Below are 24,784 nucleotides of genomic sequence, written 5' to 3' on the forward strand. Positions count from 1 at the left end.
TGCCTTAGTGCTTTGGGTGTCGGGGGGTGGGGGTGTTGGAGGCTGGCTCTCAGCAGGGTAGGTAGTGGAAAGACTGGGAAGGATGTCACGTCCCTAAGGTTTGCTTATCCACATTTCTACCATCTGATTTTCCGCTCCAGCCAAAGGCCAGCCAGGCAGGAGCCCCGGCCTCCCATGGGATCCCCAAATCCCACTGCCCTAGTGCCCTGCCTACAGCGCTCAGCCCCGCCTGCTCCATTTTCAGTTGACCCAGAAGACAAAATAAAACAGAAATCGGAAGCCACAGAAGTCTGAAGAGCACAGTGTGCCCATCAGACAGCAACCCAACAGGGACTGGGCTGGGTGAGCGGCTGCTGGGGACATAGCAAAGCGCCAACATGGGGCAGGAATTGTCCCCTCTGCTGGGGGGGTGTCGCTGCACTCCTGAGCCCCACCACACCCTGGGCACGGGGGGCAGGTCCTGGAGGACACTCAGCAGCTCGTGGGGTGGCAGGGGTGGGTCTGGGCAACTTCAGGGCTGCGGTGAGATAAATCAGGGGAAATCTGTAAAAAGTTTGTATCAAGGGGGTTGGTGACACTTGAGCTGGGGGGCACACAGTGAGGGGCATGGAGCAAGGCACAGATGGAGCAGTCACGTCCCACCCCCTGGTCCCGTCACCCAACCCTGACATTGCCACTGATCCCAGATGGGTGCTTCCCCTCGGGGGTGCCTGGACGTTGCCCATGCCCAGGGTGCAGGGGGTGTGTGCTGCAGGGTGCCCACAGTGCCATGTGTGCATGGCACACGGTCCAGCACTCCAGGGTGCCAGTGGTGCAAGCACCTGGGGTGGATGGAGCGTGCATGGCGCAGGGCATGCGGGCCTTGGCACTGTCAAGGACACACGGTGCAGGCTGTCGGTGCCGCAGGGTGCCCACAGGACCGGCTTTGCTCTGGGTTTGCTGCAAGGCTCTGGAACCCACCACCTCGCTGGCTTCCTGCTGCAACAGGGCAGGCGTGCCGGCAGGGGAGTGAGAAACCACAGCATCCCTCTCTGACTCAGCCTGGCACTGAGCAGGCTGAGATTGCCCTCGAGAGCATCCGGTGTCCTGCCGGTCCTCACCAGCACAGTGACATCCACAGTTTGAGAGTGGGGGTGGGTGGGGGAAATGGGTGCTGTCGGCCTGTGCTGGGAAGTAGCGGAGCAGAGGCTGTGCTTTCTGCCCCTGCTGCAGGGTGATGGGCTCCCCCCAGCTGCCCTGAGCTCAGCTCCTTCACCTCAGCCAGAAATGTCACCATGGGGCCTCTGTCACTGGGGCTTTGCCACCCAGCAGAAGGTGCTGGGATGGGGCATAGAGCGATCACAGGGGAAGACTGGGGAGCCCTGAGCCCCCCGCCTCTGCCCAGTCCTCTGCCCTGCCCAGCCCTCGCACCACAGGCAGGGCCTCTGCAGCACTGTGTCGTTTATTTCCAAAGCACCCTCTCATCCTGTCAGCACCCTGGTGAAGTAGGTCAGTGATGGGTCTTTGAGGGGGGGTGATGTTAGTCCCATTTTGCAGGAAATGAAGTCACACAAAGTTGCTCAAGGTCTCAGTGTGGCAACAGCCAGTCTGGGAGGAGAGGTTGGGGCTCCCATATCCCCCTCTGCTCCATGTTCTGGTCTGTAGGAGGGTGCCCCACGCTCTCCCCACCCCTGCATCCTCTGCCCAATGGTCCCCGCACATACCACCCCATACTAGGTGTTGAACCATCTTTCCAGGTTGGGATAGACATGGCCATGAGGCAGGCTGGGATAGGCCATGCAGATGGTGCAGATTCGCTCCCTCCAGTCGGTGTAGAGCTTCACGCTGTACCTCTTCTGCCAGGCAAAGAACTGCTGGTAGCGGCTGGAGTTCATGGTCTTCAGGAAGGTGGCCAGCTCTGCCAGGGAACCAAAGTCATCGACGTGAATGAATGAGTCTGCAGGAATGAACTGCTCATAGTTGGCCCGGGGAGGCCCCAGCACCACGGGCACAGTGCCAGCCATCAGCGAGTTCCTCCAGAGCTTCTCAGTGATGTAGTCCTTGTGGATGGAGTTCTCAAAGGCCAGGTAGAACTTGGACTTGGATGTTGTTGGCAAGAGGCAGTCCTTGCAAAGTGGCTTTTTGTTTGCTTTCCCGTATATGTTCACATGGAGGTATCTGGAGAGGTTTTTGTAGACTTCAGCTCTTTTCTGAGCCCTGTGGTAGTTGCTGATAACCCAGGACACCAAGTTGGTCTTTTCAGGGATGTTCACAGTGGCTGACTGGTTGGACACAAGCTTGCCATAGGGGATGAAGATGTCCGAGTCCCGTCTGTAGGTCATCACCCAGTTGAAGGTCTGGTTCCACCTCTCTAGAGCTTTAGTATTGGAGGGGGACTCCAGGGAGACCCACACCCAGTGCTGCCCTGGCGGCTTCTCCTTGGGCAGCCTGTCCGTGCCAGGCTGGAGCCTGGTGTGGGGGAACACCACCACATCTGCCCGGCCCAGCAGCCGCTGCTCCGTGGTGAGCCAGCAGCCTGCGATGCCGTACAGCTCACGACAGACGTCCCCGCTGACATTGGGGGCCTGCCTCGAGGGCCATTCCCACACCAGGACCACAAGCGGCTCAGTGTGCTTGGGGGCTTCTCTGGAGAACTTGCCGGGGTTGAGGAAGCATCTCAGGTTCCAGAGGAAGGTTGCAAACAGCCCAGCGGTGACCACCGCCTTCACACCAGGCCGGCCCCATGGTGGCCGTGTCAGCAGCGATGCCCGGGGCATTCTGCTGGACTGGCTGTCACTTCAGCTGGCACCTGGGAGAGAGGAGAGGCTACCAAGGGCCGTCAGCTCAGCTTGCTGTGGGCAAGGGGTGGTGTAAAGCGCTAGGGCCAGAGGGGATGGAGAAAGGGCTTCTCCATGAAACCTGAGCTCCAGTATCACCCCTGGCCCCTCTGGCAGCCCCTGGCCCCCCTTCCAGGGTCCCCGTGCACCTAGTGTCACCCCACAGTGGCTTTTGTGTCACCCCCCTGCTGTGGATGCTGCCAAAGGGAGGTACAGAAACAGTGGGCAGCAGCCACCTTTCCCCCCTCCCCAACTGTCTGGCACCACTCCCCGTGACATGCATGAGGGATGCAGTCCTTGGTACTTGCTCCATGCCTCAGTTTCCCCACCTGACAAACAGTCACGGTCCCACTCCACCCTTCTTGTTTTGCCTGGGGCAGGTCAAGCCTGAAACGCAGCTAGCTTTGCCACAGCCAGGCTCCGAAGGAAGGTGTCTGGGGATTTACAGGATGGGACCACACACCAAAGGGCAAGGGCAAACATCCTGGCTCCCAGCTGCGAACTGGGGTGTTCCTGGGAGTGACTGGCTCAGGGTGCTCTCCCCAGCCACCAAGGACACGGGGAGCCCCAGCAGGCTGGGAGCTTGCAGCCTCGGTGCCCCAAATGCTCATATTTTATTCTCGGGGTGTCACAGATGGCCAGTGCCTCGCAGGCAGGGCAGGGCGAGCAGTGTGGGCAGGGAGCCATTTGGGGCTGCCGCTGGTGGGGCTCAGCTCGCAGGCACATGGGAACACGAGATGCTCTCCCAGCCACAGTGCCCATCTGCCCGCCTCAGGCCCCCGCCGGCAGTGCTGTGCTTTAACCAGGAAGCAGAGCGCAGTGATGGGGGCAGCGAGGGGGACGCTTGGCTAGGCTGGGGACCAGCCACCAGCTTAAGCCCACCTGGCAGTGCTGGTCCCAGGCGCAGGGCTCAGTGCCTGCAGGCCATCCATGGCGTTTGGCACCAAAAGCGGTTTCCCTTTTAAGGTAACCTCTGAAAACACATTGGCTGCCCAAGCCCCACTGCTGGCCAGGGCTGTGCTGGTTCCACTGCAACTTTAGAGCCTCCCGGAAAGTGGTGCCCTGCTTTCCCACCCCAGCTGCTGCAGCTTTGCTGCAAAAAATCCCTTCACTGCCTTGGCCCTCTCTGTCTGTCCCACTAAAATACATGTGCTAAGTTTAGGCTCCAGAAAAACCTGGCATCCAAAGCGGGGAGGGTTGGGAAAGCTTTGTCGGCTCCCCGCATGGCACACTGGTGCTTCGGGTGTCTCTGCCCGCCTGTCCCCAGCAGTGGGGATGCTTCCCCTGTTTTTTAATGATGCCCTGGGAGGGGATACCCCACTCTGGCAGTGCCAGGAGCTGACCCGTTTCTCAGCACCTCTCCCTGCTGTGGGCAGTGGTGCTGGGCTCAGACTTACCAGGGAAGGACTGGCGTGGCGGCATGCGAGGTGTCTGTGCGCATCTGCCCAGGCAGCTGCTGGTACTGGGCTAGGACACTCGAGGGCTTCCTCTTTTCTGCGGTTTTGCCTCGTCCCGGCCCCACAGCGGGTCCTTCCTGCCGCGCATGGCAGCTGGCACAACCCACTCCCAGCACTCCCCCTGCACTGCACAGGCAGCGATGTGACCCATGGCTGGGGGGCTGCTGCATGGCTGAGCATGCACCCCATAGATGTGTGGGTGCCTCGATCCACTGGCCAGGCTGTGGTCTTCCGAGGTACTCGTCCCTGCTTTGAGATTTGTGGGATGGCCTCGTGTCTCTGCACTGCACCAGGGCTCTCTGGCACTTACCGTGGTGTGGGACGGTCCCCTCTCAAGCTGGCAGGGACTGGGTCCGTGCCCACACTGGCCACCTTCTCTGACAGGGTTCCTGGGTTCCTGCCCCCATGGCAGAGGGGTGCCAAGGAACAGGGAGGAGGCACGTGGTGGCCCAGAGGAGGGGACAGTGGGTGGATATCCCAGACCCACAATGAGCCCTGCCACCCCACCCTGTCCTTGGGCACCCAGCCCTGCAGGGCAGGGTGGAGGCAGGGTCCTGAGCCCCAGTGGGCTGCTCTGCCTGTGGCACTCCTGCCTGCACTGCAGGCTGCTGGAGCCATGGCCGTGCAGGGGGTAAAGCTGCCCAGCGGGGCTGTGCTGAGCCCCTGGGGCAGCTCTACGAGCTGGCAGCTTTGTGCCAAAGCACACCCCACAAATATTCTTTCACTGAGACCACTGATACGTCATTATTATTATCATTATCATTATTAGTATTAGTATTAGTATTGCTATTATTAGTATTGAAAGCAGGATTGTTGGGTCTGGCTGTGCATCCCTGGCACATGCAGCTCCCTCCAAAATCACCCAGGAGTAGCTGAACAGCAAGATGCTCATTTGGATCAGACTGGAACAAGGTGCTTCCTCAGCATTTGCTGCTGCCCCTGGCAGAGCTGTCTGAGATGGAGGCAGCATCAGCCCCAGAGCCTCAGCCTGGCACTGCCACTGCCACCGTCTGTGCCCATGGCAGCAGGGTCATGGGCGATTCCCTCCTCGCGGGTGCTGGGAAGGAGCCAGCCGCCTTGCCCAAGTGCATGTGCTGGGGTCCGAAAGCCCTGCCTGCGCTGGGATGGGGGCAGGCCCTGCCCTCAGCCTCGCCAAGGTGCCTCCCAGCTGCCACCCAAAGCCTGGTTGAAAACAGGATGCACACCAACTTTGACTCCCACTGACTCATCTTGAAACCATCAGCTAAAGTGGCACCAGCAGCTCCTCAGTGCTGCCAAGCCCCGGGCACCTGCCCTGGTTGGGCTGTTTTCTGCCAAAAGGGGAATTGGGCATGTGTGTGCCACAGCAATGTCTGCATGGAGAGCTGCCTCCCATGTCCAGGCTGTGGATCTGTCCCTGTCCCAGTGTGACTACGTGTTCAGTTGTTTTCTTTGCTGGAATTGCTGTCTGGGCACCAAGCCTCGCCAAAAACCCTGGCGGGAGAAAAGAGATGGGGAAACTGAGGCACGGGTGGAGAGGGGAGCCCTGAGGCATGCAGTGCTGTCCCTGGAGCTGGCAGGGGCATGCGCTGGCACACCCAGAGCTGCGCGTGGGGCCCCGAACTGCTCTCTGGGGGTCCTTGGGCTGCTCAAGCACCCCTGGGGTCTTCACCCCTCACTGCACCCTTGCTCCTGCCAGCTGCCCGGATCCTGGGGACAAGGATGGCTGCAGAGCTGGCGGTGAGGCAAGGGGCCGGGGCAGTGGCTGGGCACAGTGCCATGCCACCATGCTGGGGCGTAGCAGGGCTCTGTGGTTTCAGTGCTGCCCTGGGAGCCCTCGGAGGCCAACTGCAGCTCTGGGGCTGGGTGTTTTTTCCTCCCCAGCCATGTCCCCTGTTTCCTGTTATCTTTTCTAACCCCCTTTCTGCATTTCTTCCCCTACATGATCGAAAGCCCAGATACCAGGCGCTGCACAGCCCACAGGGCACAGTTCCCAGCCTGACTTGCCCCAAGCCTGCTGGCTGCAGGCAGCACTCCCTGCCTGGTTGGAGCTGCCAGCAGTGTCCCCACAGCTGTCCCCAGCCCCCCCTGCATGGCCCTGGGGACCAGGCCCACACAGGACGTGGTCGTTCCCCTCCGTAGAGGACAGCAGCAGGGACAGCATCTGCCACAGGGCTCTCACGGGGGCTGTGGGATGGGTGGTGGAGCAGGAGGGAGCTTTTTCCTCAGCACCTGCAACCAGGTGCTGTCCCAGGACAGCCTGGCAGCAGATGATGCTCTGGGTGGTGGTGGTGGGGCACTTGCAGTCAGTGGGTCCAGCCACCCTGACCCCCGAGGCCCAGGGACATGGCAAGATGGTGCCAGAGGCTGGGGCTGGCTAATTGCTCCAAGCCGTGCTGGGAGCCAGGGTCAGCTCTGCTTGGGTGGGCTGGGCAGAAGCCCCCAGTGCCCAGGGCCATGAGACCGGCAGGTAACACCAGATGGCACCAGCACAGAGCAGGGAGCTTTGTGTGGGTGGGTGCTGCCATCTGCAGATGACGACACACAGAGAGAGGAGCTTGGCCACCCTGCAAGGAACTCCCCTGAGTGGGGGGGAGGCCTCCTCAGGGCCCGGGGTCCACAGAGGAGATGGGCCACTGAGTCACTGGGGCTGTGCTGCCCCATGGCATGCTGCTGGGCCTGTCTCTTGCTGGCCCCTCGCGGAGTTTTGTGGTTGTGCCAAGGAGAAGAGGAGCTGCAGAGCTCACTAAGACCCACCCAGGAGGGGAGGGAGGCGGGAGATCCAGGTCACTGCTCACAGCACCCCGTTGCCCACAGCCCCACCCGTGATGCTCTCCCCTGTGCCCCTCCAAGCTGGGGACCCGCTCTGCTGAAGGGTAGGGTTTTCTGAGGTGTTTCTAGTGTGGGGTGGGGCCAACCCATGTGCAATCCCTTGGGAGGAGCCAAGGGTGCATGCATCCGTCCTTCACCAGGGACCAAGTAAAAGCCACTGCTGGAGCGAGGGCTGGACAGCCCATTGGCTGAACCCCCACAGCTCAGCTTACCTTGACACCAGATCTGAATACCAGATGGTATTTCAAAGCCAGCAAACCTCTGGGTCATGACAGTGCAGCAACCCCAGGTTACTCATGGTAGCGGGGTGCAGATGGAAAGGTGCGGAGCCAGCCCAGGCCACCCCCCTGCAAAGCTCCCCTTGATGCCAGGCAGCTCTGCTGCCCACACACCTGCCTGCACCGCCCTGCAGCCCTTCCAAACCAGCTGCCCTCCCCAGGTCACAGAGCCGGGGCAACATAGTGCCTCTCCACCACCGCATCCCCCGGGGCATCCCTCGTCCTCCTTCACCTCCTCACAGTGAGTCACCCAGAAGTTTTTTGAGTAATGGCGCTTTGTGGCAGGACAAGGGGAGCTTTTGTTAGTGCCTGGACAGCTGTTGCAGAGCCTGCCCAAAACACAGTCACCCTTGGCAACACCACTGGGGGCTGGGGCAGCCAAATGAGTTATTCACAGCTCCTGGCTGCACTTGGCCCTGAAAGCAGCATGGAGACTGGGATGGTTAAGAGGCAAGGGGGTGAAGGAGAGAGGTGGCTACTGACAGCTGGGGGGCAGGGAGGGACAGGTCCTGAAATGAAGAGAACCAGAGGAATGGGAAGAGGGAGGGAGGAAAGGAGGGAGTGAGAGAAGGATGGAAGGAAGGAAGAAAGCTGGCCTAGTTCAATGCTTACTGCTGTTGAGTGCATCCTTCCCAGAATTGGAGTCACAGCTGGGTGGGGGGGTACAGCTTGTTGCAGGCGGGCTGGTCCCCTCCAAGAACACATGTGGACACCCCACCACCCGTCCGTGGGATCAGTTGGGCAGGAGCTGCAGGCAGCTGGGACTGAGCGGGGCCGCCAGCAACCGGCGTGTGGGGACAGCGGTGCCACCACCTTCGCCCGCAGACCTCCGCAGCCACCAGCCGCCCTGAAGCAAGTCTGTCCTGGAGGGGCAACAGTGGAGGGGAGGCGGGTGACCCCCCTGCGCCTCTGGTTTGGGGAGGAGCAGGGGCAGCTCCTGGGGAGCGGGGGCTTCCCGCGCTCGGCAGCTCCCCGGGGCAGGCAGCCCGTTCCCGGGCAGACGCGGGTGCCGCAGCGGCCGGTGTCCCTCGGCTCGGGGCCTCGGGATCCACCGGGAAATCCCCGGGAGCCCCCCCCGGCGGGATGACAGTGCCCTCCGGGCCCGGCAAAGCCCTGAGCGGCGGGGGGGGGGGGGGCCCCGGCCCGCCGGAGCCTTTAAGGGGCGGCGGCGGGCGGGCGGCCCCGGCCCGGGGGCGGTGCTGCGCAAGGCCGGGCCGGCCGGGCCGCTGCCGGAGCCGGAGCCGGAGCCCGTCCCGCTCCCTCCCTCTCTCCTTCCCGCTCCCTCCCTCCCTCCCTCCCTCCCTCCTCCCTCCCTGCTGCGGACAAAGGCGGCGGCCCGGTGGGGAATGGCGGTGGGCGGCGGGTGATCCGCGGAGCCGAGCCGGGGGGGGGGGGGAGCCCCTGCGGCGGGGCTGGGCCTGGCCCGGCCATGGGGTTCCTGCACCAGCTCCATCTCCTGCTCTGGAAGAACGTGACGCTGAAGCGGCGCAGCCCGGTGAGCAGCGGGGGCGGCGGGGCCCCGGCGGGCCGGAGCTCCCCCCCCCCCCCAGCTGCCGCCGCGGGGGGCGAGGCGAGGCTGCCGGGTGTGGGGGGGGGTGTGGGGGGGGTGTGGGGTGTGCTCCGCGGGGAGCCCACGGGGCGGCAGGAGGGACGCGAAGCTGCCCGCTCGCCCCCCGAGGGCTGGGTCTCCCCCCCCCCCCCCGCGCTGTCCTCCCCCCGCCACCACGCGCCCTGGGGGCGGGCGGTGCGTGGGGTGGCAGGTGCGATGGGTGCTCGCGTGGGGCTGTAGGGAGGAAGAAGCGTGGGCATGAACCCCCGGAGCGGCCGAGGACCGCCCGGCTGCCACCCGGCCCCGGCGTGGGCCCCGCCTGTCAGCTCCCCTCGTGGGGCAGCAACAGTTGGGTCTCTCCTGCCCCGCTCCCACCCCGTGTCCGTGGGAGCCATCCGGGCCCTGTGGCCGCTGGAGGAGCCCAGGCCCGTGGGCTCGGTGCTGTCTCCCACCCAACCCTCTGCCCTGGGCAGCATCTCCTTCCCCACCACTGCCTGCCCTCCTGTCCTAAAGGCCCCGTGCGCTCCCCAGCCCGGTCCCCGAGCCCCGGGGCTGACCCTACGGGGAGGGAGAGCTTTCCCCAAGCCCTCAGTATCCACGGGCTATAAATAGGTTTCCAAATCATATGTGGGTCAGAGCTGCCTCTTTGTGGGCTGGAGAGGAGCTGCTCCCACTTTCTGAGGGTGAGGCCGAGGAGCGTGGGGTTCCCCGGGGGGCTGGTCCCCTCCCAGGGGGGGCCGAGCGGCACTTTCCCTGCCAGGGTTGTGAATACGGTCTGACCCTGCCCTGCCTGGCAGCTCCCGGGCAGGGTTCCCTGCCAAATCCTGCCTGACAGGCGGGAGGGACCCCCTCCGGGGGGGGACCCCCTCCGGGGAGGGACCCCCGGCCGCGGGGACCCCGGGCAGCGGTGCCGGCAGGGGGATGGGCGTGCTGGGAGGGAGGGAGATGGTTATTTTTAGAGGGTGGGGGAGGGTAACGAACTGCTGCTCCCGAGCTGGCAGTGCTCTCTCCTCTTCCCCCTCCCAAATATCCTGCAGGCTTGATCCTGCCTGCTTTCCCCCGCCGGCAGCGCTGGAGCATCAGGCCCCCCCCCCCCCGGCTGTCCCTGTGGCTGGGGCACCAGAGACCACCTGGGGCAGGGGTGGGCGTGGGCAGGGCTGCGCCGAGGCCTGCGTTGCAGGCGGGTGCCCCCCAAAATGGGTGAGGGGGATGATGCTCTTTGGCTGAGTCATCCCTGCTGCTTACCCTGAGCAGAGCTGAGTGGCCACAGTGAGGGGCTGCCCGGTGCCAGGGTGCTGTGGACCCCTGCCCCTGAGGGCGAGCTGGCTGGCACAGCTGTGCTTTGGCATCCACTGGCCCTTGGCCACTGACCCAGACCTGGCCACCGTGGCTGGTGGGATTACAAACTGGGTGTGCGCACAGCTTTTGGGGACCTGTTTCTCCCAGAGCCTCCCCAGCCCGGTGGGCAGCGTTAGGGTGCAGTGCAGGAAGCTGCAGCTGGAGGAGGAGGACAAGGAGCCCAGTCCTGATCACCCCCATGCGTGGGGAACATCACTGGAGTGCCCTGCTTGCTGCAGACAGGGAGTTGGGGGAAGGACCAGCACCTCCTCGCCCACCCAGTGATGCTATGCATGGATGGGGCAAGCAGAGAACCAGCCGTGTGCCGGAGTGAGAGCTCATGGATGGATTTGGTGCAGCCCCTGGGGTAGCCATGCCCTGAGGATGTTTGTGTCCTGTGTGTGCCACCTACTTCTTTGTGTTCCTGCTGCGTGCAAGTCCCACGGTCAGCTCCCTGTCTGGGCAAAGGGACATCATCCTGCCTGTGCCTGGGGGAGTGCTGCCCTCTCCCAGCAGCCCGAGAGCGCAGCTACTGGTGCTGGCAGGGCTGGTACAGCGGCAGGCCCCGTGCTGGAGCCTGGCCTCATCAGGCGTACCTTGCATGTTGGTGGGGCTCTTGGGGTGGGAGGAGGATGCACATGGGGTAGGGGAGAGCCACTGGTGGGTCCTTCAGTGTAGGTCTGCCCTGGCCCCATCCCAAGCTGGATGTTTCACCGAGTAAAAACACCTCCGTATCCCACCGGGCATATCTTGCTGCAGCAGGGGTTGATCCTGCTGTGGCAGGCAGAGGCTATAAGGGGATTGGAGCAGGGAGGGGGGTAACCATGAGACCCCTCCCCTGCTGGGGATTCACCACCGAGGTGTGGGTTGGAGTTGGGGGTTGCTGGGCATCTCCCAGGAGGAGTGTGGTGTGTGCCTTGCCCTACGAGCAGCTGCCTCTTAGCACAGTCCCATGTTGCAGGATGCTGTCCTGGGGTGGGTGCCTCATCATGGTGTGCTTTCCTCCCAGCAGTGGCCCTGGTACTGTGGGGTGGGATGGGGAGCAGATACTTGAGGGTTGGCTGAGGATGCTCGTCTGGGACTCGAGAGCTGGGGCCAGTCCCCTGCACTGCCCCTGAATGCTGGTGGCCATGGGGGGGTCGCCACCATCCCTGGCACCAGGGGCTGTTTGGGGGGCAGCATTGCAGCAAGGCGCAGCAGTGGTTTTGGGACAGACTTCATCCACAGGCACTTGGTGAGGGCTTGGCTGGTCGCTTGAGGATGCAGTAGTGGTGGGTACAGGGAGGCTGTGTGACCAGGTGGCCTTCAGAAGAGGTGTGTTCCTGTCCCACAGTGCCACGTGCCACCCGCTTCTGTAACCCCTTTTGTCACCAGATAAGCTTGCCTGCAGCCTGGTGAGGGTGATGGCTGGGTGGTGTCCCATGGCACCTCTGTAAGGTCTCATGCCCAGCCCATGGGAATGTTGGACTTTGCATGGCGTGGCTGAGCCATCCTGGGCACCACTCAGGGGTTTGGCTGTGATTTTATTCTTCCCAGGGCAGAAATTCAGGTAGGAGCCCTGGGGTGATGGGGTCTGATCAGAACAGCATCCGCAGCCCTTGGTGGAGGGAAGCCAGGACTGTGGGTACCTGAGGACAGGCAGTGCCCTGGGGCACCGGAGGCAGCCCTGGGCGGTGCAGGCTGCGTCACCTTGGCTCTACTAGGACGGGGGTGAGCTCAGTGATGTGTATCTTAAGGGATGGGCTCCCCAGTGACTTGGTAGCTGGATTAAACCTATGTCGGATGTAAAATTAACAGGTGATCGCTTGAAAGTTACCGCAGGCACAGTTCAGGGTGTTTAGTTGCCTTCCTTGTGGCTCTCTGTGCCCACATGTTTGGGACAGGAAGGTGACCACAGCTGGAGCTCCTGGCTCTGAAATGCTGGTGATGGAAGTGTGTTGCTGGGTTTTGTTTTGCCCTGGGGTGGTGTTGGCAGTTTGAGGCTCTTTCAGAGGAATGGTGAGCAGGAGTTGAGGCTCTGGGTACTGCTTCAGAGTTGCAGCGTGCTGGTGGGGCTCTTGGAGCGGGAGGAGGATGCACATGGGGCAGGGGAGAGCCAGGCAGCAGGGTGGCTGCTTCTCCCTGTGCAGGGTTTGTGCCTTCTGCTGCTCCTTGGCCAAGAGCTGGGAAGCTCCCACCATGTAAAAGAGTTGTCCTGGCAGGTCTGCCCTTTCCTCCCTGGCCAACGGGAGCAGGCCTGGGTGGATCTTGGTGCCTCCAAAGTAAGAAAGGCTGAAATTTGGGGTATTGGGGGTCTCACCCTGCTGCAGCAGCGCCTGTGCTGGGGTGCAGCATCCTTGGGGGACAGGACACCCTGTGCCTGTGGAGGTGCTGCCAGGTCCCGACGCCAGGGCTGGGTGGGGCTGGTGCTGGATCCTGCAGCAGGAATCGATCGGGCCTGTGCTGCCCCGGCTCAGGGTGCTCTTTGCCCCCGCACTGTTTGCAGCTGGTGCGGGGGAGAGGAGGGCGGGAGGTGCAGGCTTGGCAGGGTGCTGCCGGTGCAGCAGTGCCAGGCGATGTCCCTCTGAATCCCTGCTCACCGGGTGGCCGTGAGGGGCACCCGTTGTAGAGCAATTGGTGGCCACGGTGGTCCAGAGGGCAGGTGGCCATGAGCCACTGAGCCTGCAGGCCTCTGCCTTGCTCCATGCCTGTGGGGAGAGACTGTGGGGCAGCCACCACCTTCCTGCACACTGCAGCCACTGGCACAACCCTGCCTGCTCTCAGGCTGGGCACCCTGTGCCAGCGGGAGGGTGGCCACGTCCCAGTGTCTTGTGCTGGTGCAGGACTGCTGCTGGTGGTATGACCCCCTTGGCCCGGCACACTGGTGCCCAGATGGCGTGGGGGAGAACTTGTGCTCAGCTCTCCCTGGGCTTCTGGCTCTGGCCTGGTGGGACCGGGCTCAGGAGAAGCGTTGGCAAAACCCAGTGGGGTTTTCCTCCTCTTCCAGCTTCCCCAAGGCATGTCCCCAGGCTGTCAGGGCAGGGTGTGAAGTGTGGGGATGTGCCTTTGCTGGGTGCAGTTGGCAGTGGGACAAGAGTTGACCAGCATAACTTGCACTGAGAAAAAGTCTGAACAGAGGCAGGGGTGAGAGCAGCCAGACCTCGGTGGGGGAGTAGATAGCCCCTGCGCCCAGCCTTGGCGGTCCCCATGGGTAAGGCACAGGCGGGTGACCTCGGGGAGGCCTGGCTGGTGCCCAGATGGGTGGTGACCATCAGTGGGTGTCTGTGGTTGGGTCCCCACTGGGATGGGGGGGTCAGGACTGGCCCGGGTCAAGGCCTCACCTTGTCCTCATCTGTATGCCCAGCTGTGGGGCTTCTCTCACCCGCCAGTTCCAACACTCATCTTTCCCAGGGACTGTGGCTTCACATGCCTGCGCTTCCCAGCTATGGGCAAGTGAGTGGGTATTTCAGAACGATTAAAGTCTGGAGCCATCAAAAAATTTAAGATATTTCTACGAGCCTTAAAATGCTGTTGGAAAAGTTGGGGTTTTGATTTTTCAGGAGCTGAGCCCCATCCCTTGGGGCTTTTGTGGGCTGGCACCTGCTGCTGCTGGCTCCATGGGTAGTGCTGGAACATGAAGGGGAGACTGGCAGGGAGCAGGCAGCAGCAGTCCTTCCTCTCCAGGGAGGAGCTCAGGCAGCCCCTGCCCTGTCCTCTGGTGGGGTGGGGACAGTGGCCTTGGAGGCCAGGCTTGCCCTGGGCTGTGCATGGTGCTGCTTCACCTGTGTTAGGGCCAAATCCCCTCACAGGTGCCAGGCCATGGGGAGAGAGGGAGTGATATGGCAGGTTTGGGCTGCAGGGGCATCACTGGGGTTGCCAGATTGGGGTGCCTCTGAGTGGGGGCTCCCAGCTCCTGGCTGTCCCTCTGCTGTGCTGGTCAAAGGCAGTGGCTGCGGGCCTTGGGGCGTTTCTGGGAGCGGGCAGGAGGGTTGGAGCAGACTTTTGGGTGGTGGCGATGGATGTAGAGAGCTGCCCCCATGGGGAGCACTTGGTTCGGCTGTGGGCATGCACACGGTTGTGTCCTGGGGATGCTGGTGGAGTTGTCTTGACAAAGCCCATGGCCCTGCAGCAGTGCTAACCCTGGCTTCAGCACATCTCCCAGCTGCCCCTCATCCTGGCCAGAGGCTGGGCTTGGTGGGAGCACTGTGCCAGGCCACACCGTTTGCTCTTGCTGCATCCCATGGGGCTTGTCAGTGCTTTTGGCCAGGCAGCACGGGAGCTGCCTGTCCCCAGCTGGTGCTGCTGCCTTGTGCTAGGGCTGTGTGGCCCTGACCCGACTCATCCTCTTCACGGCCCCCCGTACCCATCTGCCGGTGTGGGAGAAGGTGGGAGCAGACATGGAGTTGCTGGCCTGGTGCTCCGGGGAGCTGAGCATCCCCCTGCCTGGGGCAAGCACCCGCCAGCAGCACCCAACAACTCTGCCTCCCTTAACTGGGCGAGTCGGGCAGGATCCAGCTGCATGGGGGATCCCAGTGGGCACACGCGTACCCCTCCATCCCTGGTGGTGGCAGGCAGAGGCACCTAGCACTCATGCAAACCCAAACAGCACCCAGCACCTCATCCTGCTTGCTTCTCTGGCAGGTTGAGGTGGACTTGTGCCAGGGGGATGTATACATGTGTGTCTAATGGGGTGGATCCCTCTGGCAGCTGAGCTCTGCTGCTGCCCCCGGATCCCCAGCCACTGTCACCTGGGCACAAGGGCCTCTGGGACCTGCGTCCCACCCTGGGTGCTGCACCTGTACCCACCCTCCCCTCACACCCAGACATACATGTGAGAGCCCTCACCACAGGAGGAGTGAGGAAGGGAATGGGTGAGAGGACAGGACAGACCTCTGTGGTCAGTGCAGGACGTGGCCAGCTATCGGCAGACACTGGCCCTTTTTAACTCCTTGTCCCTCTCCTCCCAGCATTTTCTTCCCAGCTGCCTGAATCCTGGCCCTTCCTCACACAATCCCAAATTGTCTCCCAGTGTCCTGCACCCGCAGCCAGGAACCCTGCCATGTGCAGGCTGTGCCAGTGTTGGGTGCCCTCCCGGGGGGGCTGAGGCTCCCTTGGGACAGCATCCTTTTTCCTTTCCATCCCTACTTCATGCCAGTGCCTCTGCCCCACTATGGGCGTGGGGCAGTCCTAACCCTCCCATGCCTGGGAAGCCCCGATGGGGACGGAATGAGTCCCAGAGGTGTGGACTGCTGAGCCCTGCTCTGCTGCCGTGTCTGCCTATCACTGTGTCAGCCCAGGTGCCAGTGGGGGACAGCCTGCCCTGTCACTGGGGTATGTGGGGGTGCAGGAGGGGATCAGAGACAGCGGCTTTATCTGGGGAAAGAGATGAGCAAAAGATCAGTGACACACTTTAAAAAAAATAACAGCAATCAGGTCCTCCCTGTTGCCACCAAGGAGCCGACAGTCCCTAAGGGAGCCTGGTACGGCCTGGCGTGGGTGTGGGGGGACGGTCCCACGGGCGCCTGGGCACAGAGGCCTGATTGTGCGCCTAGTAAACAGGCAGTGGGGCGGGTGCAGGCAGTGAGCGGCAGGGCAGGAGCCATGGGGTGGGCAGAGCGAGGCGGTGTGTCCCTTGCCACCCTCCCAGTACAGGGCTGGTGACGCCAGGGACCGCGCCTGGGACCAGTAGTGCCAGAAAGATGGGGATCCCCCTGGCCGTGCCGTCCCTGGGGTGTCTGCTGGCCTCTCCGGTCTCTGTCCCCCCTGCAAAATCAGCGGCTCTGGGAGTGGGGAGGGCAGCACTGGGGGGCACCCATGGGTGAAGCCATGACTGTCCCACAGCCCTATCAACCATGGTGCTCACAGGAGTGCTGTGGCCATGTGCCAGTGAGGGTTGAGGAGTGGGGCTGCTCTGACTTTTTGGCAGAGCGTTTGGAGCCCCTGGCGAGACCAGCACGGAGGTGACGCTGTTGGAATCAGGAGGGCCAGACCCTGTCACCTGCTGCTGGCTGTGTCCTTCCAGGCAGCCCTGTTGTTTTAAAGCCCTCTTTTCCCATCCTGCTGGCAAGCCCCTCCGGCACCTGGTTGCTGCAGGTGACCGGGCTGGTGCTAGTGTCATAGCAGGCACCTTCCTGGCAGCAGGTCCCAGGGTCTGATCTGGCCCTGAAGTGAGCTGAGGTTGCCTCACCTCACCCTGTGCCTCAGTTTCCCCACCTACAGTAGTTCCCCTCCCCTGGGCAGCGGGGGCAGTGGGGCCGTGCTGGGGGCATGCACGGTGCAAACAGGCAGCGGCTGTGCTGGCAGCGTGCCGGCTATGCTGGGTGTCCGCTTCTGCTGGTGGCTGAAGGTGCTGATGCCTGTCCTCGGGGCCTCTGGGCACGGAGCCCAGCCTGGGCCGCCTGCGCGATTGGGGTCAGCGATTCCTGGGGATTTGCTGTGATTTACCATATGCCGCCAGTGGAATTCCCGCGCAGCCGCAGCCTTCTGGGAGGGCACAGAGGGGGTGCCAGGATCCCCCACGCTGTGCCCCAGTTGCACCTGGAGCTGGGGCCAAACCGAACCCCACAATGGTTTTGGGGTCTGCCCCCTGCATAGCCCTGCAGCTGGGATTCAGTGGTAGCACATATGGCAGGGGAGCATCACGCTGGGCAGCTCCTGCCAGCATGGGAGCCTGTGGCCATTTGCTGACCATAAGGACTTGAGGTCTTCTCCCCTGGGCAGCCCCAGCTGCAGCGGCCGGTCAGGGCTGGGCTTAATCCCCAGCACCCTGATTGCATCACAGGAGTGGGGATCGATCCCCTCTCTGGTACCCTCTCATGTCACGAGGGGCCCCCAGGCAGGACAGAGCAGGCAGAGTGCAGGCAGGGGCAAGCAGGAGGTCCTCAGGTGCCCAGGGACCCATTTGCTTCTGGCTGAGCTGTGACAGTGCCACCAGACACCTGCAAGATGTGGGCATGGTGCCACACTGCACCGGTTCCCCAGGGACCCCTGTCCTGCCCTCACTCCTCCTTGGTAGCCTGGTCCCGTTCCCAAGCGTCATGATCCCTCTGCTTTGTGTCATCCACAGTGGGTACTGGCCTTTGAGATCTTCATCCCCCTGGTGCTCTTCTTCATCCTCCTGGGGCTGCGGCAGAAGAAGCCGACAATCCCCGTAAAGGAAGGTGAGTGTCAGAAGGGTGGTGTCCAGAACACCTGCACTTGGGACCACTCCAAGACTCTGGGGAGCTGCTTCAGCACCCTGGGGACAGCCTGTGGGTGCAAGGGCAGGGCTGTGACAGCTGGTGGTGCCCCAGTGAAGCCTTTTGGGGGATGTATCGCTGGGCAGGGGCTGCAGCCGGGGTCTGGCAGGGCAAACACAGCGGGGTTGGAGAGCCAGTCATCCGCAGCCAGGGGGCTTCCCTGGGGGTGGCAGCACCAACCGGCCTGTGGCTGCCATCGGCAGGGACATTTTGTTGGGGGAAAGGGGAGATGGAGCTGCATGGTGCTGGGACAGCCATGGAACCCCCTGACTGCTCGAGGAGCAGCCGGGGTGGCCCTGGGAAGGGCTCTGGGGCCCTGGACAAGCAAGAAATTAATGGGACCAAAGCTGGAGGCTCCTGGAGATGTGCAGCCAGAGTTCTGGCTGGGGATGCGGGTGCTGTGCTGATGGGAGGAGGCAGTGGATCAGAGCTGCCAACTTGTCAGGGCTCCGAGTAGATGCCCGCCTTAGAGGGTGCCCTTGCGTGGGTGGCACGGTGGGGCCTGGGGGAAGTGCTGGGAGCCGGCAGTAGTGGCCACGACCCTGTGTAACGATGGTCCAAGCCTGTGTTTCAGCGTGTACCAGCGAGGAAGAGCCCAGCTGTGAGCGTGGGTCCAGCTGCAGGCGGTGGTGGGCACTGCCCTGGTTCCTGCCCCAGCGCTGACGTGCGCTCTGTGTTGTGTGGTTTTTTTTGGTTTGTTTTTTCTTTTTGCTCATGTTTTCTTTTTCTTTCCCACCATCTCCCCTGCCTGCCTGTCCTCCATGCCTCTACTGCATGCACCAGTCTGTAAGTTGGTGGAGCGGGTGGGTGCCTCTCCCCCTTCCTCTGACTGTGCTGGCCATGTATTTTGGGGAGAAAGAGCCCAGTTTGCATCAACTCACTCTGGCCTAATCTACACCTCTATAACCCTGTTGCCTTCCTCTGTGGCTGGTGAAGATGAGCTTGGGCAGCACAGCGTGGCCCCTGCCTGCTCCTCCCGGGGGGCTGACCAGCCAGGATGTGGTGGTGTCCCCACCGGGTTGGTGGTGCGGGCTTCCCCAGAAGCTGGGGCTGCTGGTGGCAATGTCCCTGGCCCCTGAGGCTGCAAAGGGCTTTCCAGGTCAGGTGGAGGCTTGTTCTACCCCTTCTAACGGTTGGACTTGATGAACTTAAAGGTCTTTTCCAACCTAAATGATTCTATGATTCTTCTTGCCTCTTTCCTAGGGCAGACCCTGCTGGGTGCTGGCACGCATGTGGTAGCCTGTGGTCACCCAGTCTTGTCTGTGTCCCACCCCAGCTGGTCCACAAGGAGCCGGAGGGGGCTGGAGGTGGCTCCCACCCCTGCACCACTGCTGGGTACCTGTCCTGGTCCCTTGCAGCTGGGATGAACTGGGATGTGGCACTACTAGGAGCCTGGAGGCCAGCAAGATGCCACCCATGTGCTGGTTTTGTTACCAAAGTGTGGTGTAGCCACCACCATCTGCTAGCCCATCCCATGCTACGCCTGTCCCTGCCCTGGGCCATTCCTTGTCTCTGCCAGATGTCCATCTTCACCAGCCTCTGACCATCGTGGCCGTGCTAACAGCACTGACCCACCTCTAACCACAGGGCTACCGGCCAGGGTGGCAAGAGCAGGCTCTCCCTGCCCACTGCCAGTCTCTGGTCCTCTTTGGGACTGGCCCTTCTGGGCTCGCCCTGCCCCAGGGAAAGGTGTGGAATGACCCCAGCAGGGACAATGGCTCAGCGCTGGTGGAGGAGGGGAAGGTTTGCTGTCCCCTTGATGCTCCTCATTTCTTTCATCTCCCCCCCTGCTGTGTCTCCATTTCCACCCACTGCAGCAGCTGAAGGTGGGGGCAGCTGGGCAGGGGGGAGGCCAGGGGCTTGGGGAGCTGCGGGTGACAACTCTATTTTCCTTGTTGTATTCTTCCTCCTCTTCCTCTTCCTCTGGAGATCCAGTGGTGCCTCTGAGGTTACTAACCAGAACAACTGAGAGGCCGGGGGAGTTTGGCGGCCGTCCTGGGGGAAGCAGCAGAAGTGGCATCCTGGGGTGGGAGGGACCAGTGGGGAGTGAGCAGGGGCAAGAGAGCAGGAGCTGGGGAGGCCAGAGCTGTCCCCAGCCCCAAGGGGCCACCCGCTGGGGACAGCCTTGGTGGGAAAGCTGCAGAATTCTGACCTTGGCCGCCAACCTCCTGCGGGGCTCACAGGGCCCAGTGCGTGCTTCTCTGAACTGAGTGTGTCTCTCTGGTGGCCCCCTGCCTCCCCCCACCTCTCCTCCCTCCCTGCCCACACCTTCCCCGGCCTCCTCTGCACTCTCTCACTGGCTCCAGCTTTCTACACGGCGGCACCACTCACCTCGGCTGGGATCCTGCCTGTCATGCAGTCCCTGTGCCCCGATGGCCAGCGTGATGAATTCGGCTTCCTGCAGTACTCCAACTCCACGTGAGTCGTGCCTTCCCCGTGCGCTTCTTCCTCCCGCCCCGCTCCCTCCTGTGCACAGCCTGCCCCTTCCCACATTGGCACTGCTCCACTGAGGACAAGGCACAAGCCTGTGTCCCCCAAAGTGCTTGGGCGCAGAGCGCTGTGTCCCCGGCGTGCGGGGGACATCTCCCACCATTCCCCTGTGAGCCTTTTGAGGCTGTGGGGCTCTCCTCTGCGTCCCTGGCATGGTCAATTCAGTGCACAGGGGAGGACAGCTTCTGGGGCAGTGGTGCCCCATGGCAGGCAACCCTGCTACCTTGTGCACCTGAGGGGCTCGACCCCAGCCTGAGTTCTGTGAAGGTGTCCCCATCCCTCTGTCCCTGTCCCTGAAGCTGTGTCGGTGCTGGGCTCTTGCAGGGTGACACAGCTCCTGGAGCACCTCAGCGAAGCGGTGGAGCAGAGCAGCCTCTTCGACCCACAGCACCCAGGGCTGGAAGAGGAGCTGGAGTCGCTGCGCCGGCGCTTGGAGGCACTCAGCAGCAGCGAGCCCAGCTCCATGGAGACCCACTTCACCAGTGGAGCAGGTAGGCTGTATCCTGCTGCAGGGATGGAGATGCCCACCCGCCAGGCACTCAGCAGTGTGATGGCGTGGGGCAGTGCCTTACATTGCTGTGTGCCAGGCAGGGACAGCTGTAATACGTCCCCACATGGGTCTGTGCCACATCTCCAATGCTGGTGGGCTGCTCTGACCCCTCTGCCTTGCTCCTTGCCAGGATCTGGCTTCACACTGGCATGGGCAGCCAAGGACCGAGGTGAGCTGCACCGCTTCCTGATGCAGAATCTGTCCCTCCCCAACAGCACAGCTGAGCTGCTCCTGGGCTCCAGCATTGACCTGCAGGAGGTGGGTGACGACCTGTGGGAGGTGGGTGACCTCGCAGTGCTGCAGTGCCAGGCTTTGCAGAGGTCCTTGCTGCCCCAGTGAATGGGCACGGCCCAACTCAGACTGAGCCCTGACCACCCTGGGGTGGGAGTCAGCGGACACCCGGACAGGACTCATCCTGTCACCCATGCAACCCCACGCTGGGGCATTGCTGGGCAAACGGGTGCCTCTGCTCCCGGTGTGCTCAGCAGCCTTGTTCCCATCCCTGGTGCAGGTATACCGCTTGATTTTTGGTTCCTTTCCTTTGGTACCTGATGAGACCCATGAGCGAGACCTGTGGGATGGGTTTGGCCCTGGTGAGAAGATGACACAGCTGGAGGTGAGGAGCGGTGCCGTGTGCAGGGGACGTGGTGGGGCAGAGCTTGTCCTCTACATCCCCTCCATGTTCCACCACAAGGCTACCTGGGGGTGCTCATCCCAGGAGAGGAGATGTGATAGGATGCTGTCTGGTGGCCAGAGCAGCAGCAGGAATGGCTTGGTCCTGTCCTGGTGCTGTCACTGGTTCCCCCAGTGCTTCGAGGCACACCAGTGTCTGTGCCTACATTTCCCATTGCAATGGGTGACGGCACCTCCTGGATGGTGACTGTGGAGGGAGGCAGGGAGATTGTTCCCTCTTGTGTCTGGGGTGCAGGGGACCCATGCTCCCCCCAATCTGCACATCCCCTTTTCTTCCGCTCTCCCTGGAGACCACGAATGTGAGCGCTGTGGGGCCGTTCGTGTGTGGTTGGGGACACACACGGAGGGAAGCCCCCAACACTGTTCTCCAGCCCTGTTGGTCCTCTTGCAGAAGAGCCTCCCCAGTGGCTGGAGAAGCCTGCGGGAAGGGCTGGTCCACAGGGTACTGCAGGACCCTGCGGCAGCCCCACACCACCCGGCACTGCTCCACCTGCTCTCCCAGGCCCTGGGCCTTGCCAGCACCGCCCCGGCACACGCCTCCTCTGACAGCCCCCAGGCCTTCCTCACCGAGATGGAGGTGAGCACCTCGCGGGGCGAACCGGGGTGCACGGGCAGAGCTGCTCTGCCAGGGTGGGCACCGCGGCGGTGCCCCCACGGCTCCCTGCCCCATAGGGTGTCCTCTTCACCGGGCCGGTGCTGGAGCAGCTGACGTGCGAGCAGAGCCTGGGGAGGCTGCTCCACCTCCTGCGTGTGGCCCCCAGGCAGCAGCCGCTGCTGCAGGCGTACCGGGCGCTGGCCTGCAATGGCAGCCGGGCCACCCGCCGGCAGCGCTTTGCCCAGCTGGCTGCCGAGCTCCGGGACCAGCTGGACACCCCCAAGATCGTCAGCAGGGTGAGAGGAGGGCTGCGGGACGTGCCTTCTGCCAGCTGCAGGGTGGGCTGTGGGACAGGGACAAGTCCTGGGCGGGGTTTCCCTAATCTCCAGGGGATGTGTGGGGACTCTGTTACATGGCCCCGCCACTCCTCATCACCCTTCTACTCCACGTGGACAATCCCCACCCAGCCCCATGGCGGAACCCCAGATGATTCCCCTTCCTGGCACCTGTTGGGATGCGGCCCGTTGGACGGGGCTGTGTGGCCCCAGCATCCTCCAAGCATTTCCCCACAGGCAGCTCTCCTCAGGACTGGCAGTGTCCCTGGTGGCAATGTTCCTTAAGGCTGGCTCTGAGGTCCCCCTCCTCATCCTATCCAAGTCTGGCATTTCCCTTGTGGTCACAGAGGAACATCCTTCCTGCCTGAGGGACATCTTGTGTCCCCCAACAAGACCCTGCCAGCATTCGCCTGCACTCCTGCTGCCTGATAGCCATGGATGCATGGCAATGAGTCCAGGGCCCCAGCTGGACACAGCTCCAATCTTAACCAAGAAAGTGGACGTGCCACTGCTTGGAGTCCCCCTTGGTCACCTGCTGGCGAGCAGGGCCCTGTCACCCCAGCCACGGGTAACCCCTTGCCTGCTCGTCCTTGCAGCTGAAGCTGGATGAGGTGAACAGCACAGCCACCCAGCACCGCCTCCACACCCTCCTGGAGGACCTGGTGGAGATGGAGAAGGTTCTCCGTGACGTGGACATCCTCTCAGCGCTGGCCAAGCTGCTGCCAAGGGGAGCCTGTGCCAGCAAGGCCCCACCACCCACTGCCAACAGCACTGGCTGGGCTGGCACCAATGCCACGGCCAGCAACACCACGGCAGAGGAGGAGGGTGCCGGGCGGGGATCGGCTGGTGGCGACAACCCCCAGGGACAGTTCTCAGCATTTGTGCAGCTCTGGGCTGGGCTGCAGCCTATCCTCTGTGGCAACAACCGGTAGGAGCCCCGGGGGATAGAGAGGGCTGGATTCAGTTGCTCTCTGGTCAGGACGGGGGTGTGGGAGAGCCCACTTTGTCTCTGCCAGTGGTCCAGGGCCCCGGTCATTGCTCGATGAGTATGCGCGAGACAGATGCTGCACTGCATCCTTGTGCTGCGGACAGGGGAAGCTCCTTGTGCTGGGCAGCACCACGCTGGTGCAGGAGTTGGTGTGAAATCCCCTCCTGTGCAGGGGTGGGGGCTGCCCACAGCGAGGTGCGCTGGGGTTGGAGCGGATTTGGCAGCCTGAGCCCCCTTTGCAGGACAATTGAGCCCGAGGCACTGAAGCAGGGCAACATGAGCTCACTGGGCTTCACCAGCAAGGAGCAGCGAAACCTGGGCCTCCTCGTACATCTGATGACCAGCAACCCCAAAATCCTGTATGCGCCTGTGGGCACCGAAGTGGACAAGGTCATCCTGAAGGTGAGGGTGCACATTCTTCCTCTCCCACCAACTCCACTCTGCAGGGACCTCCTTGCCCAGACAGGCTCAGCGGGGCCAGGGCTGAGCAGGGAGGAAGGGGCCAGCTCCCAGAAGCAGGCAGGTGCCCTGGCCCTTTTTGGGGTAGCGATGCCTGCTGGGAGGTGGGCAGATGCCTCCATAGCTGTTAGCCATCCCAGAGAGCAGGGGGGCTCCTGCCTCGTCCCACTGTGTGACCTTCCTTCCCCTTAGGCTAATGAGACCTTTGCCTTTGTGGGCAACGTCACCCACTACGCCAAGGCGTGGCTGAACATCTCCCCCGAGATCCGTGCCTACCTGGAGGAGGGCAGGCTGCAGAGGCGCATCCACTGGCTCCAGCAGGTAGCATTGGGCGGTGGGGACTGAGCGTGTGTGGGTTTTACTGCCGTGGGAAGTGGGTGTCCTGCCCCCAGGCACCTCGTACCTTCTTCATATGAAGCTCTCAGATGTTCCTGGGTGCCCACCCTGCTCTTGTGAGGACCAGACTGGTTTCCTGCACAGGGTGGATGCTGTCCCCCTCTCCCCAGGAGGAGCGTGGGTCCCATCTGTGCCCGTGGGGAGAACAAGAGGCTGAGAGGCAGGGCATACCCCCACTTCTCCCTCTTATGTCTCCCTCCCTGTCCCAGTTCACTGCCGACCTCCACAAGCACCCAGAGATCCTGAATGTCTCCGACAGTGATGTTCTCCACAACTTTCTCAGTGGCAACTTCTCCCTGCCCAACGCCAGCGTCCTGCTCCAGCAGCTGGACACCATTGACAATGCTGCCTGTGGCTGGGTCCACTTCATGGCTAAGGTGAAGTTGTGCTGGAGCAGCACCCACTGCCTGCAGCCAGGCTCTGCAGGTCCAAGGAGGGGTCAGGTCTGCTCAGAAATTCTTCATTAAGGCCATGGGATGGGAGCCTTGGAGGAGATGGTGGCTTCTGCAGTGTCAGGAGCTTTGGCGTGGATGTCAGTGGTGGAGGTGCCCATCCACTGTTGGGTTTGGGGGCTTGTGTGGTGGCTGTGGGTGACACATGCTGCACCGTGTGCAGGGTCTGCTTGCCAGACCTGTCAGGGCCAGTGGGGACTCATCAGCCCTCCCCTCCTACCAGGTCAGCGTGGACATCTTCAAAGGCTTCCCGGATGAGGAGAGCATTGTCAACTACACGCTGAACCAGGCCTACCAGGACAACGTCACAGTCTTTGCCAGTATGTCCCCAGGAACCAGCCCCTTTGCAGGGGTCCCTGA

At 62.7% G+C, this 24,784-nt stretch overlaps 2 protein-coding genes across 8 annotated transcripts in view; one reads left to right on the forward strand and one right to left on the reverse strand.

Moving 5' to 3' along the window:
* Nucleotides 1-1,465: 1,465 nt before the first annotated feature.
* On the reverse strand, nt 1,466-8,021 carry FUT7 (fucosyltransferase 7). Of its 2 annotated transcripts, none has more exons than XM_032994463.2 (2): nt 7,975-8,021; nt 1,466-2,788 (listed from the first exon to the last, which is right to left on the reverse strand). In XM_032994463.2, the coding sequence occupies exon 2, from the start codon at nt 2,754-2,756 to the stop codon at nt 1,713-1,715; it is 1,044 nt and encodes a 347-aa protein (XP_032850354.2). In that variant the 5' UTR covers nt 2,757-2,788; nt 7,975-8,021; the 3' UTR covers nt 1,466-1,712. The 2 variants fall into 2 exon arrangements, with proteins under 2 accessions (XP_032850354.2, XP_009968657.3); XM_009970355.3 differs by lacking the exon at nt 7,975-8,021 and adding an exon at nt 4,214-4,266.
* A 574-nt stretch (nt 8,022-8,595) lies between these two features.
* ABCA2 (ATP binding cassette subfamily A member 2) overlaps nt 8,596-24,784 on the forward strand; it is a 36,519-nt gene continuing 20,330 nt past the window's right edge. For 3 of the 6 annotated variants that reach the window (XM_042786892.1, XM_042786896.1, XM_042786895.1), the window contains exons 1-14: nt 8,597-8,857; nt 17,295-17,388; nt 18,250-18,252; nt 19,773-19,884; nt 20,281-20,447; nt 20,637-20,764; nt 21,018-21,122; nt 21,591-21,776; nt 21,872-22,090; nt 22,726-23,057; nt 23,360-23,519; nt 23,769-23,897; nt 24,182-24,349; nt 24,648-24,744. In XM_042786892.1, the coding sequence (XP_042642826.1) occupies nt 8,792-8,857; nt 17,295-17,388; nt 18,250-18,252; nt 19,773-19,884; nt 20,281-20,447; nt 20,637-20,764; nt 21,018-21,122; nt 21,591-21,776; nt 21,872-22,090; nt 22,726-23,057; nt 23,360-23,519; nt 23,769-23,897; nt 24,182-24,349; nt 24,648-24,744 (1,966 nt within the window). In that variant the 5' untranslated portion in view covers nt 8,597-8,791. Of the gene's footprint in view, nt 8,858-17,294; nt 17,389-18,249; nt 18,253-19,772; nt 19,885-20,280; nt 20,448-20,636; nt 20,765-21,017; nt 21,123-21,590; nt 21,777-21,871; nt 22,091-22,725; nt 23,058-23,359; nt 23,520-23,768; nt 23,898-24,181; nt 24,350-24,647; nt 24,745-24,784 lie in introns of all 6 variants that reach the window. The other 3 variants (XM_042786897.1, XM_042786894.1, XM_042786898.1) reach the window with 3 other exon arrangements.

The sequence above is a fragment of the Tyto alba genome, unplaced genomic scaffold (assembly GCF_018691265.1).
Source record: "Tyto alba isolate M040663 unplaced genomic scaffold, T.alba_DEE_v4.0 Super-Scaffold_11, whole genome shotgun sequence".
In the NCBI taxonomy this organism is placed as follows: domain Eukaryota; kingdom Metazoa; phylum Chordata; class Aves; order Strigiformes; family Tytonidae; genus Tyto; species Tyto alba.